The 20,142-nt window shown below is 43.6% G+C and overlaps 1 protein-coding gene and 2 pseudogenes across 2 annotated transcripts in view; 2 read left to right on the top strand and 1 right to left on the bottom strand.

The window, feature by feature from the left end:
* The window catches only part of LOC147015606 (cytosolic Fe-S cluster assembly factor narfl-like), a 44,640-nt gene extending 39,988 nt beyond the window's left edge, over positions 1–4,652 (bottom strand). For both annotated transcript variants that reach the window (XM_085850519.1, XM_085850518.1), the window contains exon 1: positions 4,329–4,652. Coding sequence is in view for 1 of the 2 variants with exons in the window: in XM_085850518.1 (XP_085706644.1) it covers positions 4,329–4,355 (27 nt within the window). In the remaining variant the exon portion in view is untranslated. The remainder of the gene's footprint in view (positions 1–4,328) is intronic.
* A 4,721-nt stretch (positions 4,653–9,373) lies between these two features.
* LOC147015605 (uncharacterized) lies at positions 9,374–12,294 on the top strand (annotated as a pseudogene).
* Positions 12,295–12,452: 158 nt separating this feature from the next.
* Positions 12,453–15,146, top strand: LOC147015604 (uncharacterized; annotated as a pseudogene).
* Positions 15,147–20,142: the final 4,996 nt, after the last annotated feature.

The following is a 20,142-nucleotide window of genomic DNA, read 5'->3' as shown; positions in this document are numbered from 1 at the left end:
ATATATATATATATATATATATATATATATATATATATATATATATATATATATATATATATATATATATATATATATATATATTTATATATATATATGGTTGTGAACCCCCAGAAAGGATAAAGCGCATGCACATAAGTTTAAAACTAGTTATGCCTTTGGATTCTGCTGCATGATTAAGAATACATCATTTTCATGAGGACAGATATGTGTTGCGAATGTGAGTTGGAATAAGTGTATGTTCTTTCCTTTGTGCAAATCCTCAACTCGAACCGTTTCTTGCAACACATACATGTTGCACAGACAACAAATTCCCTGTTCCTTCCCCTCAGTGGAGAATTTGTTGCACTGCTCACAAAACCCCCTCTGGTTGTCTGAATCCAATTGCCAAGACATGCTAAGTAATTGTTTTAAGGATCCGATGGTGGGTATATCACGTAGGGGATAACGGGAATGTATAAGTGCTTGTACATTTTGGGAATATCGCTTGTTTTGCTTGATTTCTCCTGTCATTTCCCAGTTTGAATTTCCTCACCACCATTTCTCCCACCAATTTCCTATTTGTGTAATAAATTCATGAAAGAATTGACATCGTGTCTTGACTTATCCAGCTCGGGGTTAATCTGAGATAATGCTCCTGGGGAAATTGCTCCAAGCATGAGCATTGATGGGTGGGAGGTGGGGACATGTCCCCCTCCCCCCTTCACTTTTTTGATGAGGGGGGGGGACATCATATTGATTGTCCTGCCAACTTTTTCGCTCGAATATACCATAAAATACGTTGCTTTGTACAATCGATACAGGCCCAGATGTGGGATGTTCCCCAAATGCATCATCAAATTCCATATTAATCAACATTAACTTTCCCCAAATAAGTTGTTATCTCTTTAATCAATACTGCGATGGTGGAAAGTATTTAATATAGGAGCCCGGTATCGGCTTGTGCACATGGGAGTAAGTATGAGCTGCATGGTGTGCATGCACAGAAAATGTATCACGTGTGTGTGAGTACTGATATGGATATACATTTCTACTGCAGTGCTTCAAGTTATCTTCTGAAGGAGCCACTTTGCTCACCCATAGCGGAAATTTCAGGAAAGAAAAGTTTATTTATTCATCATTGCATTAGAGATGGATGTGTAATTAGAGTGCCAAGGGTCCTCAAAAGGCAGAATGCAGTCTACATCCAGACGCAGGTATCATCAGTTTTGTTGTACCGTCGTCCGGACTGCGAGGGAGACCAGTATTCCATTAAGATGTTGATGAAGGCCTTGTAGGTGGAGAAGAGTTCAGGTGTGCCAAGAAAGGACTTTGCACAACCGAGGATGCCCAGCCAGCACCTGTTTTTGTCGACTAACTTAGAAGCCACAATGACAGCGACCTCATCCAAAAGGAACAGTCTATCAAGCACATTGGACAAACTCATCCATAGCATAACACTGGTCACTGACAATCACGTGGGGATTTACATCTCTCCAATAACCAAACTGTTGCGATCAACATGGCCATTTAGCAGAAATTTGCATTTTATGGATAAATGAGGTGAATCAGAAAAATTCAGCTCCTCTTGCAGCTATTTCAGAAACGTCTCACCGAATGGCAACCAGCGTTCTACATTGTCTCGCTGTCAATTTGTTTAACGATCATGATTTGTGCAGTTGCAGATTGCAGGCAGGTTGAGGAATACCAAAACTCATGTTCTGTTGTGGGATGTCAGACAGATTTCACAAGACTCTGTACTTGCTTCACAATTCTCATTTATTAGTCCATCCACTGCGCAGTGGGACACGGAGTTTTGTAATCGTGTGTGTGTGTGTGTGTGTGTGTGTGTGTGTGTGTGTGTGTGTGTGTGTGTGTGTGTGTGTGTGTGTGTGTGTGTGTGTGTGTGTGTGTGTGTGTGTGTGTGTGTGTGTGGTAACTTCTTTTTTTTACCATTTGAGCTTTTGTCATCAAATTTTCAACAAAGCTTTATTATGAAAATATGGAGAAAACAAATTAATAACTTGGTCAAAAGATCAAAGGTGAATGTCACATAAAATCATCAATTTTCATTAAATTGACGTGAAATTTAAAGAATTTACATATTTGGTCACTGAATTGGTTCACCAATCAAAGCGAGAAACAGATTTATTATTTTTTAGATTAAAATGTCAAGGTCACATAAAATCGTCAATTTTCTTCAAATTCACTTGAAATTTGAGGTTTGCATGTTGGATCCCTGGAGTATCTTGGTTTTGACATCAAAAGGTCAAGGTCGCCTAAAATCGTCAATTTTTACCTCTGCCACCGAAGGTGAAGGAGGTTATGTTTTCACCCCTGTCTGGCTGCTTGTTTGTTTGTCCGTCTGTGTGCAGATATCTCAAAAAAGTTGTGGACGGATTCAGATGAAACTTTGTGGATAGTTTGGGTGTGTGACCACGACGCATTGATTCGATTTTGGTGAAGATCGGAATCCGGATCTGGATACGATAATTATTTAATCTTCAAAGTGATTATTCACCATTGAGAGATAGGGTTGAAAAATGATATGAAGCACAATATCTCACAAAGTTGTGGACGGATTCAGATGAAACTTGGTGGACATGTTGGGTGTGTGACAAGGAAGAATTGATTCAATGTTGGTGAAGATCCAGATCCGACTACTAGAATTTTTTAAGCGATTCTTCACCATTGAGAGATCGGTCCAAAAATGATATGTAGCACAATATCTCAAAATGTTTTGTCGGATTCAGATGAAACTTGGTGGACATGTTGGATGTGTGATAAGGAAGAATTGATTCAATGTTGGTGAAGATCCAAATCCGGATCTGATAATTTTTTAAGTGATTCTTCACCATTGAGAGATCAGGCTCAACTGAAAAATAGAACAATGTCTCAAAAAGTTGTGGATAGATTCGGATGAAACTTGGTGGACACAATGGGTGTGTGACAAGGAAGAATTGTTTCAATTTTGATGAAGCTCTGAATCAGGATCTGGATACGATAATTATTTAATTTTTGAAACTGTGATGCTTCACCATTGAAAGGGCCAAAAACGATGCATGATATTTCCCTCCGCCACCGAAGGTGAAGGAGGTTATGTTTTCACCTCTTTCTGTCTGTCTGTGTGCAGGATATCTCAAAAGTTGTGGACAGATCCGGATGAAATTTTCTGGACAGGTTCGGTGTGTGACAAGGATGAACCGATTAGATTTTGGTGAAGATCTGGATCCGGATCAGACTACTAGAATTTTTAAGCGATTCTTCACCATTGAGAGATCTGGCTGAAAAACGATATACAACATGATATCTCAAAAATGCATTGGGCCAGATATGTTCTTGTGGATCAAGCATTCCGTGGCGGAGGTATGCGCTCTACCGAGTGCCCTTTTAGTTTTTGGCTGTTTTCATCATTTCTAGCATACAGATGTAGAAATCAGGATACAAAGCGGATGTGGAAGGGCTTTGCATTTTCAGATGCTTTCTCGTTGATTTCGTCGTCTGGCCTCGCAGGTGGTTCCTTCCATTGTTGTGAGAACTGGTGATGCATTTCATGCACACTTTCATGTTTATAAATGAACTTGATAACACCTATATGTTTCATTGTTGCGACCAATGGAACCAGAGAGGTGTAGCATTTTCACACACACACACACACACACACACACACACACACACACACACACACACACACACACACACACACACACACACACACACACACACACACACACACACACACACACACACACACACACAGCATCAGTATAGTTTGCCATTGCCCTTCCAGCAGTAGTTAGGGCAGGAATTTGGCATTTGTCCAGGGTCACGTACTCTTCACGAAAGACACCGTAGGATATTTAAAGTCCACCAACTAATACTGGCAAATGGGTCGCTCGGTTTAACGTCCATCCGGGGAATGGCACCCACATTGATGAATCTCCCTGCCTGTGAAACACCAGAATGGCAGTTTAAGGTGGCTCCGAAATTTGAACCCAGGCTAGCTTAACATATATATATATATATATATATATATATATATATATATATATATATATATATATATATATATATATATATATATATATATATATATATATATATATATATATATATATATATATATGAGAGGGCGATCAGCATCGACTGCCTCCTGTAAGGATTTAAACAAAACACTGAAGTTGTGAAAGAAAAGTTTCAAACAGGAACGAAACTTCATCGAGACCCATCGGCATCACGTGCCCTCCTTGGGAGTGTGTCCAGATTTGAATGATTTATTTCTTTTTAAAAAGGATTAATTACATCCGAGCGAAATGAATGACACAAAATGAAGAACAGCCTTCGCTCACCGCTTTCGTGCAGTTGTCACACTTCATGTCTCAAAAGTGTCCGCTCGGTCGCTTCGAAAAAGTCGCTCTGACCGGGGATGACTCGAGTAAAAACGGATGGAACTCTCCAGCAATCCCTCGAGTAATTACTTACTTACTCGATGAAGCAAACTCGAGATAACCCTTCACAGTCCCCACCACTTCATACAGCGACGTACGTTCCGAGGGACCTCGAACCGATTACAAAACACATCGGTACCTCAACTGATCGACGCGAAACGCTCTACTTCGCAACACGAGCGAGAAGCTCCACAACTTCCCTTCCGCTGTCACGACAGGCTTCGGAGGCGGGGCCACGCTCAACCAATGGACGCGTCGATGGGCGGAACGGACTCAGCCAATCAGCATCTTCGGACCGAATAGCCACGCCTTCCTCTGCTCTTTCCTCCACGTCGCAAATTTATGGGCGCTTTCCGATTCGTCGAATCGCTGATATATGCGCATCGATTAGCGGTCAGCGTGTTGTGTTGACGTGCGCTCTTGCACGTACACCGGCTTCATCGGCCCTTATTCATGCGAACAGGAGCTTCACTCGTTCCGGGTTGTTGTTGTTGTTTCACAAGGATATTAGATGCCGGTGGAGTAGGGCCTCCACCCCTCTATCCCCAATACTTCCAGGAACCGATTGAATTCCAATTTAAACTTATCATGTCTATTGGGGGTTTTTTTTTTCATCTCGTCGTGTGCGGTTTACGGGATATGTTAGTTTTAAAACAGAAATGTGGACACTACAGTTTTGATCGTTTGACAGTGGGTTGCTGTTTTGTTTTTTATCATTACTCCCCTGGAGGAGGCGGAGGAGGAGGAGGAGGAGAGAAGAAGGAGAACAAGGAGAAGAAGGAGAAGAAGGAGAAGAAGATACAAACACCGCAAAAACTTTAAATAAATTAATAAACCCACAAAAAACACGATTAAAGAAAATAATAATTTTTTTTGCATTTTCTTCTTTGGATCTCGTGTTGATAAGTTAGTGTGGTGTTGATGTCGCACAGGCAGGATGGGCTGAATGACCTTTGAGCAATATCTGATGTCCTTGTACAGGGTGGGGCATTTATATCTGACGGTTTTATTATCCTAATAACTTTTTTGTTTCTAAACCAAATAAAATAAAATTTATACACAACATCGGCACATACATCAAGTTTCTTAAAATCAATTTTGATTCTTTATTTATTAAAAATTACATCAGACAAATGGGCCCCTTTCGAATTCGTGCATTCACGACAGCGGATCGTCATATTGTTCATTACCGCAGACAATGTCTCTTGATCAATAGAGTAAATGGTTGCAGTGATGTTTGCCTTCAATTCATCGATCGAAGTTGGATGTTCCTTTTGAACTTTGCCCTTCAGAAATCCCCGTAGGAAGAAATGTGGAGTTAAATCTGCCAAATCAAAGTGTGCCTCATCGGTCATGATGACCTGGTTTGTGAAATTGGCATACTCATTACATTAAAAAAAAATTAAATAAAAAAAAATGCTCACTGCATTCAAAGTGCTCGATAATTAAAAACTTTCAGGTATAATCTGTAAAACAAAGAAAACAATAATTAATGATGCCAAGACTGCTTCTGGCTAGAAATATTGCAAATGTGTCAGAAATAAATGCCCCACCCTGTATTTCCTTCATCACCAAAGGTGAACAGAGGTTATGTTTTCGTCTATCTGGCTGTGAGCAGGATATTTCAACTTATGGACGGATTCGGAGGAAGCTTTGTGGACAGGTTGGATGGATCAGGTCAGATCTGTGACCTGCTACAGGAACCATGTAAACCTGTACTAACCCGTTCCATGGTCGGGTTGTCGGCATCTAAACCGTCTCCCCCACCAGGTTTCCTGGTGAGGAGGGTGTTTGGATATGGACACCCAGCAGAATTAAAAACAAAACCTGTCAAAGGGCAGAGGAGCTCCTTGTGAGCCAATGGCCATCCACATCTAGTGCCCAACTGTGTCTGCGGATGTCCTCCTGCAGTTGGGTTACTTTTTTATTTGGAGGTTTGGTGGCAGGATTTGCACTCCGGCCACCGTAAAACCCTTCATTCTGCAAAACACACAAAAAAATATCTGAAAACCCACTCCGTGGGAGTACCTCCTATGCAGCTTCCCTTCGCAGGGCAGCTCACGGGATGACGGGATTGGGGCAAAGCCTTCGGGACCCCCAATCTTTGATGAAAGGAGGGAAACCACAGGGTAACCTCCCTGGGTCAGATTGCGGGAGAGTGTGTCAGAGTGGGGCTGAGGTGTCGTCCACCAGACTGCGGTCTCCTTGGGTTAACATGAGGCAATCCCTTCGGGTGGGTGCCTGGAATGTCCTATCCCTAAGAGAGGATGATCACCGGTCTCTGTTATCATTTGAGCTCAAGCGTTTGGACATCGGTATTGCAGCTCTCTCTGAGGTTCGGAGACCGGATTGCGGCGAGATAATGGTGGGTGGTTACACCTACTATTGGTCTGGTCGCTCTGATGGTTACCATACTCAAGACTTGGACTCTGACCAAGGATCTGAGACGGAGACTTAATTCCTTTGGTACCAGGTCTCTTCGGAGAATCCTTGGCTATCGCTGGTCAGATTGTGTGTTCAACGAGCGGTTGCTGAGAGAGAGACTCGGATGAGATTTGTTACCTGCATGGTCCGTGAGCATCAGTTGCGGCTGTATGGACATGTGGCTCGTTTTCCTGACGCTGATCCTGCTCACCAGATTCTCTCAGCGAGGGAGTCTCATGAGTGGAGGAGGCCAATGGGTCGACCACGTGCCTCTTGGTTGCAGCAGGTTGACGAGCATCTCGAGGAGATGGGGATGGGCCTGGCATCTGCCTGGGGGAAGGCCAGACGGAGGCCCCTGGAGTACCGGCGGAAAGTGGACGCAGCGATGCGCTGTTCTGGCACATGCTCCCATACCTGACCTAACCTGGATGGATGTGGTGACAAAGGACGGATTGATTTGATTTTGGTGAATATCCGATCCGGATTGTAGAATTTTATCAACGTAGTGGACGATGCGCATGATATCTCAAAACATTGTGGACAGATTATGAACAAAACTTTGTGGATGAGTTGGGTAGGTGACAAGAACAAGGTGATCCGGTTTTGGGAAAGGTCCGGAAGCAGATCCGGCCTATCGGTGAGATACAAAATTCCTTCAAAAATCTTCTTTAGACCTACCAATCAGAATACGACCAAATTTGGGTTACAACATTAGGCCAGGGTTGGGATGCGAAATTGCAGAGGCCATGCTGACCACGTGACCGGAAGTGTGTCAAGATGGCGGACTTGATAAATTTTTGGGAAAATCACATAAAGTCCTTCAACAATCTTCCTCCCGACCCCCCAGTCAGAATGCTACCAAATTTGGGTCACAACATTAGACCATTCCCCGATAAGCTGCAGGTCCAGTGGTCCTATTTTTGCACACCACTCCTTCCCAATTCCATATCTAGGTGATGCATGACATTGCTGAGCGCCGAAGGAAGGGAGTATTTTTTTAGGGAGAAGGGAGAAAGAAGGGAGAAATAGGGAGAAGAAACAAGGTCTACCGCGATTTTTACTCTGTTTCTTTTGTTTTCTTTCTTCTTTGTCCAGGTGATATCTCAGCCATCCTTTGAGCTAAGAAGCTGATATTTGGACATGACTGAAGAAGTGATTTGGCGATCAAGAGTATTTTTGATTCATTGATTGATGGATTAAGTATTCATTTTTCGATGAATTACTTAATTTTCAAAAAGTTATAGATTCGGATGAAATGGTGGTGGTTTTGGTTTGCAATTAGCTAATTGATTAAGAAATCTATTATTTTACGATTATTATTTATTCATTTTAATTATGCAATTAATCATTTAATCATTCAATTATTGTACATTGCTCCCTCCCAATTCCGTCTCTATGTGTTGCCGAAGGCGCCCCGGCAATATCGCGTGCTGGAGGATTATTTATTTGTTTATTTGGCATGGGGGTGGTGTACTATGAATGTACCTGTACTTGTTTTAATTCCTTTTGGAAATCAATCGTACAATATTTTATACTGCCAACATTGGAAGTTTTGTTTAATAGTGCAATTTCCATTTTTTGTGGATAGCGAATTAAATATCAATTTCAAAAGGCTATTCGGCTCATTGTACCATTATGTCACATCACACTCTGAGAACTCTCATATTAATGGAGCATTTGATAAAATGAAATGTGCAACATGAAAATAATGATATAAACAACAGATAATGATTATTTCTCCACTCTTAAATCTCATTCGTTCCTTCAGGTCTTCAAGACAGCTATTGACCACTGTCTCAGATCATCCCCTATCCAAAACCATGATCTTTTCTACCTCATTTTGGTATTGGTGTTTGGTGTGTGAGACGAGAGATACAAGGAGAGACTACTTCGGGAAGGTGATAGTCCAGGAGCCCATGGAGATTTGTTTAGCGTTGAGAGTACAAAAGGTTTGAGGCTTGGAATACGATGGGATACAACATGGGACCCTCAAACGGGTATTCTTAAGTTTCATCTCCCATACCATTCCTGGGGGCAACCACTTAAAGTACCCCCAAATTCAAGTTTAATTTGCATGATTGAGTACATGAATGAAACCAGTGCCAAAATGTTCTCCTGGAAGGTAGAAATAAAGATCCGCCATTCTTAAGTGTCAACTCCTGTACTTAGCCTACTTAAGAACGCCCCCTAATTACCACATAAATTAGCATGATTGAGTACAAAAATGAGACTTGCACCAAAATATCCAGTAGGGTACCCTGACTAAGTTTCGGCCATTCTTAAGTGTCAAATCCAGCACCAAGTCCAGTTAAGAACGGGTCAAAGGTCAGGGTCAGTGCTGCCGAGGGGGTTACTTCGCATAATTAGGTACATGAATGAAACCAGCGCTAAATTGTTCATCTTTTGGGTGAAAAATAAAGATCCGCCATTCTTAAGTGTCAACTCCTGTACTTGGTCTACTTAAGAACGCCCCTAATTAGCATGATTGAGTACAAAGATGGAAGTTTGGCCAAAATGTCTCTCAGACCACCCTGTCCATGGATTGGCCATTCTTAAGTGTCAACTCCTGTACCTAGTCCACTTCAGAACGGTCAAATGTGATCCTCTCATCCTTTATCATGTTTATAAAAACATTTTTTAATCCGCAATATCTGTCTCTAGGCCTGATATCATTTAATCGATTTACCAGTACTTTAATTTACGCCCTGTCCTAATTAAACCTGGTAACACAAGAAATTTCATTTTGCCGATTGCAAAAACAAAATGTTTCCTTCAAAAAACCTTTCCCGAACATTGTTCTATCCCAAATAATATTGCCTTTTCAGATAAGTGACAATGGATATGCAAGACCCTGATTGGTCTCCTTACATTGCCAGGACTGAGACCCCAAGCCCAGTTCCGACACCTCAGAGACGCTGTATCCTTCATACGCATCAGAGTTCGGGAAAGAGGCCATGCCTTGAAGTGTTACCATTCGGTGAACAACAATGGGCCACAGTACAAAAAAGCTGCATCAAACAGGCGTAAAAAACGAAATTGAGAATTCAGTCTACCGCGATGTCGTTCTTGATCTACCTGAAAGCCCAGGGGAAAAGGATGGATATCATGTTAGCTGTTATTAAAACTTTACTGCAGTTTCAGCCAGCCAGTCACCTGTCGACATTGGTGACACTGCGAGTACCTCTACGACAACACATTTACGTTCTGCAACCGCAACCTCAGATGAAAAGCCATCCACTTCCAGTATATTTCCACCGCAATGTTTGTTTTGTGGCAACACAAAAAAGCGCAAAAAGGGTGGGCTTGAAGTTGCTGGTGCTTGCGAAACTCTCGAGGCGAGCCAAAGCATTCAGGAGGCGGCTTTGGTATTAAATGATGCTAAAATCTTGTCTAAAATCAGTGGCATTGACCTCGTCGCCAAGGAAGTGAAACATCATCACTCTGGCAAGAGTTGGTTTCTGATGTCGGCAGACAGAGTACGCGTCGTGACAGGAAGAGTGCCGAAAGTCCATCGACCAGTTCCACCAACCCGTCAGCTGTTGATGATATTCAAGCATATGTTGAGCAATCTGTCCTCAGAAACAAAAGGCCCGAACTCCTTACATCCGTGTATGGACTTGTGCAATATATCATCAGAAACTCCTCTAAATAACGCTCAAAGCCTAATGCGGAATTTGAAGGGAAAATTTGGTGACAAACTTAAATTTCAAACTCCACTCGGAAAGAAATTAGGATTGATAATGTACAGTTCTGAAATGTCTGATGACGCAGTATGTGTCGCATATGACTATGCCTCCGATGATGAACAAATTGTGACTAAGGCTGCTCTGCTACTCAGGAAACAACTTGATGTTCAAAAAAAAGGATTTGCCCGAAAATCCTACTTTAGATGACCTGAAGGGAGGTGATGTATCCCCCCCCCACCTCTGTTATCTACTTTCTTCACCACCTTGTACTGTGGACAAAATCCCACAAAATGTACCAATCATGTCATGCGCCGCGTTAAATCATCCTGTGATGATGCCCTCTTCATTACTAGGAGAGGTAAAGTCAAACCAGCAAAGCAAGTCGCACTGGGTGTCGCTGTGAAATCTGTCACAGGTAGCAAAAAGGTTGTGCAGGTGTTAAATCGATTTGGGCACTGCATAAATTACAACAGCTTAGAGGAATTGGAAACAGAAACAGCAGAGCAACTTCAAGAAAGGTGACTGTCCTGTCCTGATGGAACCATCAAAGACAAGCCAATGGGTGTTGCATTTGATAACTTCGATGAGTTGACAAATACATTATCTGGTGCAGACACACTACATGATACAATGGGAGTAATGTATCAGAATGTACCAGATGAATCAGATGAATCAGAAGAAACAAGGTCAGTTGAACCAAGCGAGTCCGTCTCATTGCCGCCAATAGTCCCGAGCACCAGGAAGGGGTGAAAACGATAACTGGAGCAACAAGAGGTATCACTGGAACCATATCGTAAAAAAACAAAAATGACAGTTTTCAGTTACAAGCACGTAGATGTCTCCAACCTCCCTGATGTCAGTGGTGCTGCAAGAAACTTGGACCTGATGTGGATGATGAGTCATGCTCTAGATGTAGGCAAGGTTCCAATGTGGGTCGGGTATAATGCCAAAAAGTACGAAGACACGCTGCCAAAACAAGAGGTCAGATACATGCCCAACCTGATACAACCAATCACTAGTCTTGAGGTCATACAAGAGACGCTCATCACAGCCCAAAGATGTGCCAAAGAGTGCAAGCAGAAATTTGGAATAGTCATGTATGACCTGAATGCGGCAAAACCTGCCATGCAGATTCAAGCCACAGAAAAGCCCCAATTTGATGACGTCTTCATAATGCCAGGTGTGTTTCACATTGAGATGGCATTTTTTAAAGCGGTCGGGAAGATCATCTCCGATTCAGGAGGACCTGACATGCTAACTGATACTGACGTCCTACCCCAGGGTCACTGAACGGCTTCCTATCAGGAAAACATTTTAATCGCTGCAAAAGGTTGCATCCAATACCAGCCCTTGCCTTTGAGATCCTCCACTTTTTGGCATTCATGAAGACCTATGAGGAAAAGGATCGACTCGAGGAAGTCATCAACAGTGTACACAGTGGTGAAGTTGCACTCGAGTCAATAGGTGCATCAAATGTCTTCGTTTCTGGAAAAACTGCCTGTACCAAGTACACAGACGAAACAAGATCTGGAACACATGGCTACACTGCTCAATTTTGGATGATGTACATCGATTACATTAGTCTTTACCACAACCTGGAGAGAGCGATCAGAACAAATGACATAGATCTATACATCTTCACACTGACTGCAGTCATAGACCTCTTCTTCGCTACAAACCATGTCAACTATTGCAGATGGTTGACAAAATTCCAGCTTGACCTGATGAATATCGACGAATCGCACCTCGGACTCTGAGAAATTCTTGAGAAAGGTGCGTTCACTGTCTGAAGAACTGACCATGCTTTCAGCCGTGTTCCTGTCGATTTAACTCTGGAGCAAACGGTCAACGCTGACGCAGCGTCTCTCCTCACAGGGATATCGTCTGCCACAAATAGTTATACTGCTCATTTGAGATGGATGGTCACAAAATCTGCCAGGGCTTCTTTCATAAGCCTCGTGCAAGAGATGGCAGGTTTGATTGTGAATGATGATGATGCTGCAGAACTCTGACCTGCACGAATAGATCGTGATATGCGTGACTTGAAGAAGGTCATGAAACAAATAGAAGACTCTCGCAATCCCTTTGAGATGGAAGTCGAAACAGAAGCATCACAGAGGAAACCTGTTCAACATTAACACCGGGAAGGCTTCCAGTGATGAGATTCGTGAAAGTCTGCTCAGAATTCCAAAAGAGGGACAGGCACGCCACCAAGATTTCCTGGATTCCTGCATTGCTGATCCCTACAGGTTTGAAGAGAAGATAACAAAGGCAAAACTGAAGACCTTTTCAGATGGATGTGCAAAGAACCGAAGAATAGAAAACAAGAAAATATCGGAGCTGAAGGATACTAGAGATCTGATGGGCCGCCTTGTGGTACTAGCCACCAAAAGGAATCTGGACTTGCCGTTCATTTTTAATATCCACTCGCAACAGTCCCTTTGTCAATGTGCAGTACCGATGGAACTATGGCAAAAACAGAAAAAAGTGCTCTCTTCAAATTACTGGAGTCAAAGGTGAATGATGCCGAATGCAGTCCTGCATTCAAACGTGATTGCATTATCGATGGCGCATTTCTTCTCCATTCCCTACCACCAAATCAGCCAGCCACCTATGGGGGTCTCGCAAGAAGCATACTAATTCAAACAATGGCGCTGTCGAGTGGGGAAGTTCATCTAGTCTTCGATGATTACCCACAGCCATCTTTGAAAGACATGGAACGGGGAAGGAGAGGAGCAGATGACCGCGAGTTTTTGATAACTGGCCCAGAACAAAAACGACCGAAAGATCTAAGCAATGCCCCGAAATCAAGGTCATTTAAGAGACAGCTCCCCAAGTTCCTAGCGAGAGAATGGCAAGACCAGGCATACAAACAGATCATCGGAAGCCGTCAGCTCTATCTTGACATTCCTGGAGAATGCTATCACTACGAAGTCAGCGATGGAGTTCTCAGACGTGATTCCATTGAATACCTTAGAAACAACCACGAAGAGGCAGATACGAAGATATGTCTCCATGCAAAAATCTGTGGACAGGACTGAGAAACAAGAGGACATAGTCATTCATGCGTCAGATACAGATATAGCAATCGTCATGTTGTATCACTGTAGCAAGTTTCAGTCAACCTTGTGGATGGATGTTGGTACTGGAGCCAAGAATAACCGAAGATATATCAGCATTACCGCCATCTACGAGTTACTTGGACCTCGGATATGTGCAGCATTGCCGGGATTCCACGCGTTCACAGGCAGAGACTACACTGCGGCATTTGTTCACAAAGGCAAAGTCAAACCATTTGCTAAGCTGGAAAAGAATAAAGAGGCACAGAAAGCATTCCAAAAAGCCTGGTGTTGGCGCAGTGGTTAGGGCAGCGGCTTGGGATCCAAAAGGTCCTGAGTTCAAGCCCCGTTGGGCCACTGAATTAATACACCAGGGGGTTGACTCAGCCTGTCATCCTTCCGAGGTCGGCAAAATGAGTACCAGTGTAGTGGGCCGGTGTATACCCCGGTTAAAATAGGTGTACCAGATCCCTGTGTCGTAAGAGGCGACCAGGGTTGCGTCAGGAAGGGCATCCGGTGTAAAACATGTGCCAAATCACTATGCGGATCATACGGATGATCCACTGTGGCGACCCCTAACAGGAGCAGCCGAAAGAAGAAGAAGAAGAAAGCATTCCAAAGCCTGGTGACTGAAACAGAACCGAGTCAAAAAACTCGAAAGACCCTGCAAACTTTCACCACAATCATGTATGGTGCAAAGGACACCAGCAAGGTGACACTCAATGGTTATTGGTACAAGGTATTTGAAAAGGGCTATGGACCAAAGTCGACAGCAAAGAACCCCTTGGAGAAACTTAAGGGCATAAACGCAAGTGCCATTCCACCATGTGAGGCAGAGCTCATTATGCATATGAAACGTGCATCATTTGTTGCTCACATGTGGCTGAATGCTGATGTCGCCGAAATCCAACAGCACCCTATGGAATCAAATGGTTGGGACTTTGACAATGGAAATTATCAGCCAATTTGGCATGAAGGGCCACAGATGCCAGACACCCTGGTTCCAGTGGAAGATGAGCTCAATGGCGATGAAAGTATCAAAGAGGAGAACGGCTCAACGGATGACGAGTCAGACTGGACACAAGATGATTAAGGAACACGATGCACAACAACCAGTTGCTACCTGTGACTTCTTTAACGTCATCAATACAATCAAACTACAGTTAGAAATAACTCCATTAGTAATTTCATATAATTAATAGTGATCATTACAACTCAGTACCAATTATCAACAGTCACTATTACATTTTCGTCCATGTTGTAATTTTGTTTCAAATTTTATTAAACTCTGTTTTCGCATATATAATGTATATTGTTCATTCATTTTATCCCCGTTCTGAAGTGGACTAGGTACAGGAGTTGACACTTAAGAATGGCCAATCCATGTAAAGGGTGGTCTAATAGACATTTTGGCCTGAATTCCATCTTTGTACTCAATCATGCTAATTAACGTGGTAATTAGTGCTAATTAGGGGCGTTCTTAAGTAGACTAAGTACAGGAGTTGACACTTAAGAATGGCTGATCTTGATTTTCACCCAAAAGATGAACAATTTAGCGCTGGTTTCATTCATGTACCTAATTATGCTAATTAACCCCCCCCCCCCCCCCCCCGGCAGTACTGGCCCTGACATTTGACCCGTTCTTAACTGGACTTGGTACAGGATTTGACACTTAAGAATGGCTGAAACTTAGTCAGGGTACCCTACTGGATATTTTGGTGCAAGTCTCATATTTGTACTCAATCATACTAATTAACCTGGTAATTAGCCGTAATTAGGGGCGTTCTTAAGTAGGCCAAGTACAGGAGTTGACACTTAAGAATGGCAGATCTTTATTTCTACCTTCCAGGAGAATATTTTGGCACTGGTTTCATTCATGTACTCAATCATGCTAATTAAACTTGAATTTGGGGGTACTTTAAGTGGTCGCCCCCAGGAATGGTATGGGAGATGAAACTTAAGAATGCCCGTTTGAGGGTCCCATGTTGTATCCCATCATATTCCAAGCCTCAAACATTTTGTACTCGGAATGCTAAACAAATCTCCATGGGCTCCCGGACTATGAGGTCAAACTGCAGAAAGCTTTGGACATATGCCATGCCTCCGAATCAAACAGGCAGCAGCTCGAAGGGTACCCTTCATGCTCGACAGCATGAAGGGTACCAAGCAAGTCTATGCAGTGAATAAAGAGAGGCAACAACAGCACACCACCTTTCCCAAGCAAGCCAAGGCCAAGCCTGCAGCCAGAGCCATGTCACTAGCCACAAAAAGGTGACAGGAAAGCCTTACTCAGCCTGTATGCGAGTACTGTGGCAAGAAGCACAGTCCTGGGCCACGCAGGTGTCCAGCATTTGGTAAAATGTGTGCCAAGTGTGAAGGCAAGAATCACTGGGCTGCTGTATGCAAGGGTGGAGGCACAAGAATGGTATGTCTTCTGGATGCAGATCCTGAGCAAGGCACTGAAGTGTTCTTGTCACAGATTCAGTGCTCATCGGAAATCTGGATGATGACGTCACCCAGCCTGCAAGCAGGTGGCAAGAACAGCTTACAATTGGCCAGAGTGTGGTGAACATCAAGCTCTACACAGGTGCCCAGACAAACGTAATCTCACTTGCTACCTTAACTATTGCAATGCCTTAGCACACCAGAACACCCACCAATGGCATTCTCACTGCTTTTGATGATGGCAAGATTCAGCCATAGGGTACAGCAGTGATTCCCTGCAAGCACAAAGGACTGGAGAATCAAATTCTGTTTAACTGAGGAAACCACTGTTCCCATACTAGGGCAAAATGCATGTGAGAAGCTGGGCCTTATCGAGCGTATAGATTCACTGAATGCTACACTGACCAAGGAGAGGCTGTTTGAGCAATACGCAGATGTGTTCACAGGCACTGGTCAGTGCAAGCAGGAGTACGAAAATGAGCTGAATCCAGATATGCTGACTGTTCAGCCAGTCAGATGTGTTCCCAATGCAAAGTATGAGAAGCTCAAAGACACTCTGGAGCAGCTGGAGAAACGTGGTATAGTGGCTCAGGTCGACAAGCCCACCGACTGGGTTAGTAACATCATAATCACTAAAAAAAAATAAAATAAAAAAAAACATAGCCGCATGAGAATCTGCCAAGACCCAAAGCTGTTGAACCGTGCAATCAAGTGAGAGAGATACACAACACCTACACCAAGTGATGTGCAGAGACAACTGAACACCAAGAAGGTGTGCACAGTGATTGACATGACTGATGGGTACTGGCATGTGAAGCTGACAGAGAAGTCCTCCTACCTGTGCACATTCATTACACCCTGGGGAAGGATGAGATTCTGCTGCATGCCTTTTCGCATACTGTCAGCGAGTGAAATCATGAACAAGAGAAACCACGAGGCCTTCGGTGACATTCATGGTGTGCAGGTCATCACCAACGACATGATCATTGCCGCTGAGACTGTGGAAGAACATGACCGAATATTGCACAAGTTTATGCAGAGAGTGCACCAACAACAGGTGAAGTTCAACAGGACCAAGGTACAGTGCCGAGTGCATAAATCGTTGTACATGGGCAACATCATCACCTCAGAGGGACTGACAGCAGACAAGTCCAAGATCCGAGCGATTGCTGACATGCCAACAACAGAAGACAAGCCAGCACTTCAGCGCCTGAAGGGCATGGTCAAATACCGAGCGCAATATACACCGAACGAGTCGGAGACCGCGGCACCGCTCCGTGCACTGCTCAAGAAACACGCAACCTGGAGCTGGCAAGCGGAACACACACAAAGTCTCAACAAGGTCAAAGCAGCACTGGCAACAGAACCCGTTCTGAGATACTATGACGTCTTCAAGCTGGTGACTGTTGTTGAAGCAGACTTCCTTTTTAAATGGTAGTTCGATGATCAATCTGCTCAAATGTGGCCATCAATGAACTCTATGTATACGAGTTGTAGTCAATTACTATTACACCTGTTTTCCTTAATTATTGCACCTGTCCATTACTGTTTCAATTTCTGACATGTATTCATTTCTCTGTAACTCATCTATTGGAACCAATTTAATCAAACAGATTTTAATCAAATGTATTTTATTGGAACTTGTATCTTCTCCTGCTTTGCTAAAGGCCTAATGCAAACTCTCTTAGCCTTTCCATGCACCCAATGTTCTTTCCTGCTGCTGCTTTTGTTCCCTGTCTCCCCTCCCTTTTCCTCTTCTCTCTCTGTTAGATTTCTAATTGAGGTACCTGCCATCTCTCGACAGGCCTTTCCAAAGATCTAAATTATGTTAACAGTCTGAATCTGTCCAGAATCATTTTACTTACAGTTGTACCCTTGCCTTGCTTTAATCCGTTGGTCATCTTCGATCAACATGATAAGAACTTTGGGGGATGTCTTTCTCATGTGCATATAGTTTTAAACTGGCCCAGTCAAGGTCAGATATAGGTCGTGATGACCCAACTCCCCTCCTCTTGTTCTCTGTTCTTCTCCTCGGCCCCCTTAACTTTCCCCCATCTTCCCTTCGGCATTATATTATATAGATGATTTCTGTAACTCCGATTTAGCGGAGACCATTGTATGTTTTACATCGATGCTCCTTCGCTCCGTGATATCACGCGTAATAAATATTCTCTGATTGAATTGTACTTTGAATATTAAGAGTTACATTGAGTAATAAGAGTTACTTTGAATATTAAGAGTTCCACAACACTGTCCCAGCAGATGCTAGCCAGAGTGGGCTTGGTTGTTGTCTGCTCCAGGAGGGACGGCCAGTTCACGACACTTCAAGGTCCATGACGGATACTGAAAAGAACATTGCGCAGATCAAAAAGGAACTGTTGGCAATCTGCTACGCATGCCACATATTCCACCAGTATGTGTACAGAAAGCCAGTGAATGTGCAGACGGATCAGCGCCCTCTGGGGAATTTTCAAGAAACCCCTGGGCAACACGACTCCTCGACTGCGGAGAATGCTTTTGAGATTACAGCACTATGAACGAGATGTGAGGTATGTCACAGGCAAGTACATGTATGTAGCCGACATGCTGAGTCGTGCAAACTTACTTGGTGACCGATCAGATGGAGGATCACATAAAAGTCATGGTTCACTCACTGCCTGGTGCGTGGCATGAGATAAGAGCAGATCCGAGCTGCAGCTGCTGAGGACCCTGACCTCCATATGGTAAGGCAGGCAGCCATGATGGGATGGCCCAAAAAGAAGCACAGTGCTCCGAGTGTCCTCCAAGACCACTGGCCGGTCAAAGATGAGGTACACATAGCTGACGGACTGCTGTGTGTTGGTGACCGCATTGTGATTCCGAGCTCACTGAAGAGCGAGATGCTGCCTCTGCCAGATGAAAGTCACATGGGAGCTGAGAAAATGAAAGCGAGGGCCATTGGCACTCTGTTTTGGCCCAACAAGGCTGCAGATATTGAACAGACAGTGGTCAACTGTGCAGTTTTCCTCAGCCATTGGAATGCACAGCCCAAGGAGCCGTTGAGACCACACTCCATACCTGAGCTTGCAAGGCAGAGGTGGGAGCCGATGTCCTCACATATCAAAGCAAAGACTATCTCCAAGTGGTTGATTACTATAGCAAGTATCTGGAGGTGGTGGAGATCGAGGACAAGACTGCCATCACGATCGTCACTCAGATGAAAGAGGTCTTCGTGCATCGTGGCATTCCAGAAGAGCTCATGAGTGATAACATGCCATTTGACAGCCAAGAGTTCAGGCAGTTCACGTGAAACTGGGGAATCAAACAGTCCTGGATTTGTCCAGTCCAATGGCCAAAGTGAACGTTTTATTCAAACCATCAAGAGGATGATCAAGAAAGCTGATGACGATATCTACCTGACACTTATGGAGTACTGAAACACCCCTGTCATGGGTACATCATTCTTGCCAGCACAGATCTTAATGAGCAGGACTCTGAGATCCAAGATACCAGTCAGCAGGCAGCTGCTCAAACCAGCAACAGTAGATCCCAAAAGCACAGATGATGCAACACAAGCTGAAACAGAGAGTCTATCATGACAGATCGACGAGATCGCTGGCTAACATGCAGCCGGGTAACACTGTTTGCATCAGGAGGAAGAACACCTGGCAGCCAGCCATCGTTACCAATGGGGATTCGCACCCTACATCATACTGGGAGATTTGCACCGTGAGATTGTTAAGCCTAAGTAAAAAGATTTTGTTTGTTAAATGCATAAAGCTGGTGTTGATAACCAGTGCAGACATGTACTGATATACCTGACATACTAAGTTGGTTAAACTTTCACTCAAACTTGGTTTCTGGTGGTACTGCAAGGCAATAAGTAGTTTAACATGTTGCTGAAGCGTTATGGACGCTGATTGTTCAGTTGACAATACTAACAATTGACCCTATGCACTAAGCGAGTGACGTCACAGCGGAAGGTAAGGCTCCGCCATATTGAGTGGCAAAAATTCATGGCGACCACACACGTGTCACGCAAATTCTGGGCTATTTCCATGGATTAGATGATATATCTACGAAGAGGTACTGCGAAAAACTGAAGCTGTGTGGTCTTAGTGA

This window comes from Eptatretus burgeri, chromosome 12, assembly GCF_056783735.1.
Source record: "Eptatretus burgeri isolate ZD-2024b chromosome 12, Ebu_testis_v1, whole genome shotgun sequence".
Classification (NCBI taxonomy): Eukaryota; Metazoa; Chordata; class Myxini; order Myxiniformes; family Myxinidae; genus Eptatretus; species Eptatretus burgeri.
The sequence above is the reverse complement of the archived record's forward strand: the minus strand, read 5'-3'. Positions and strand labels throughout refer to the sequence as shown.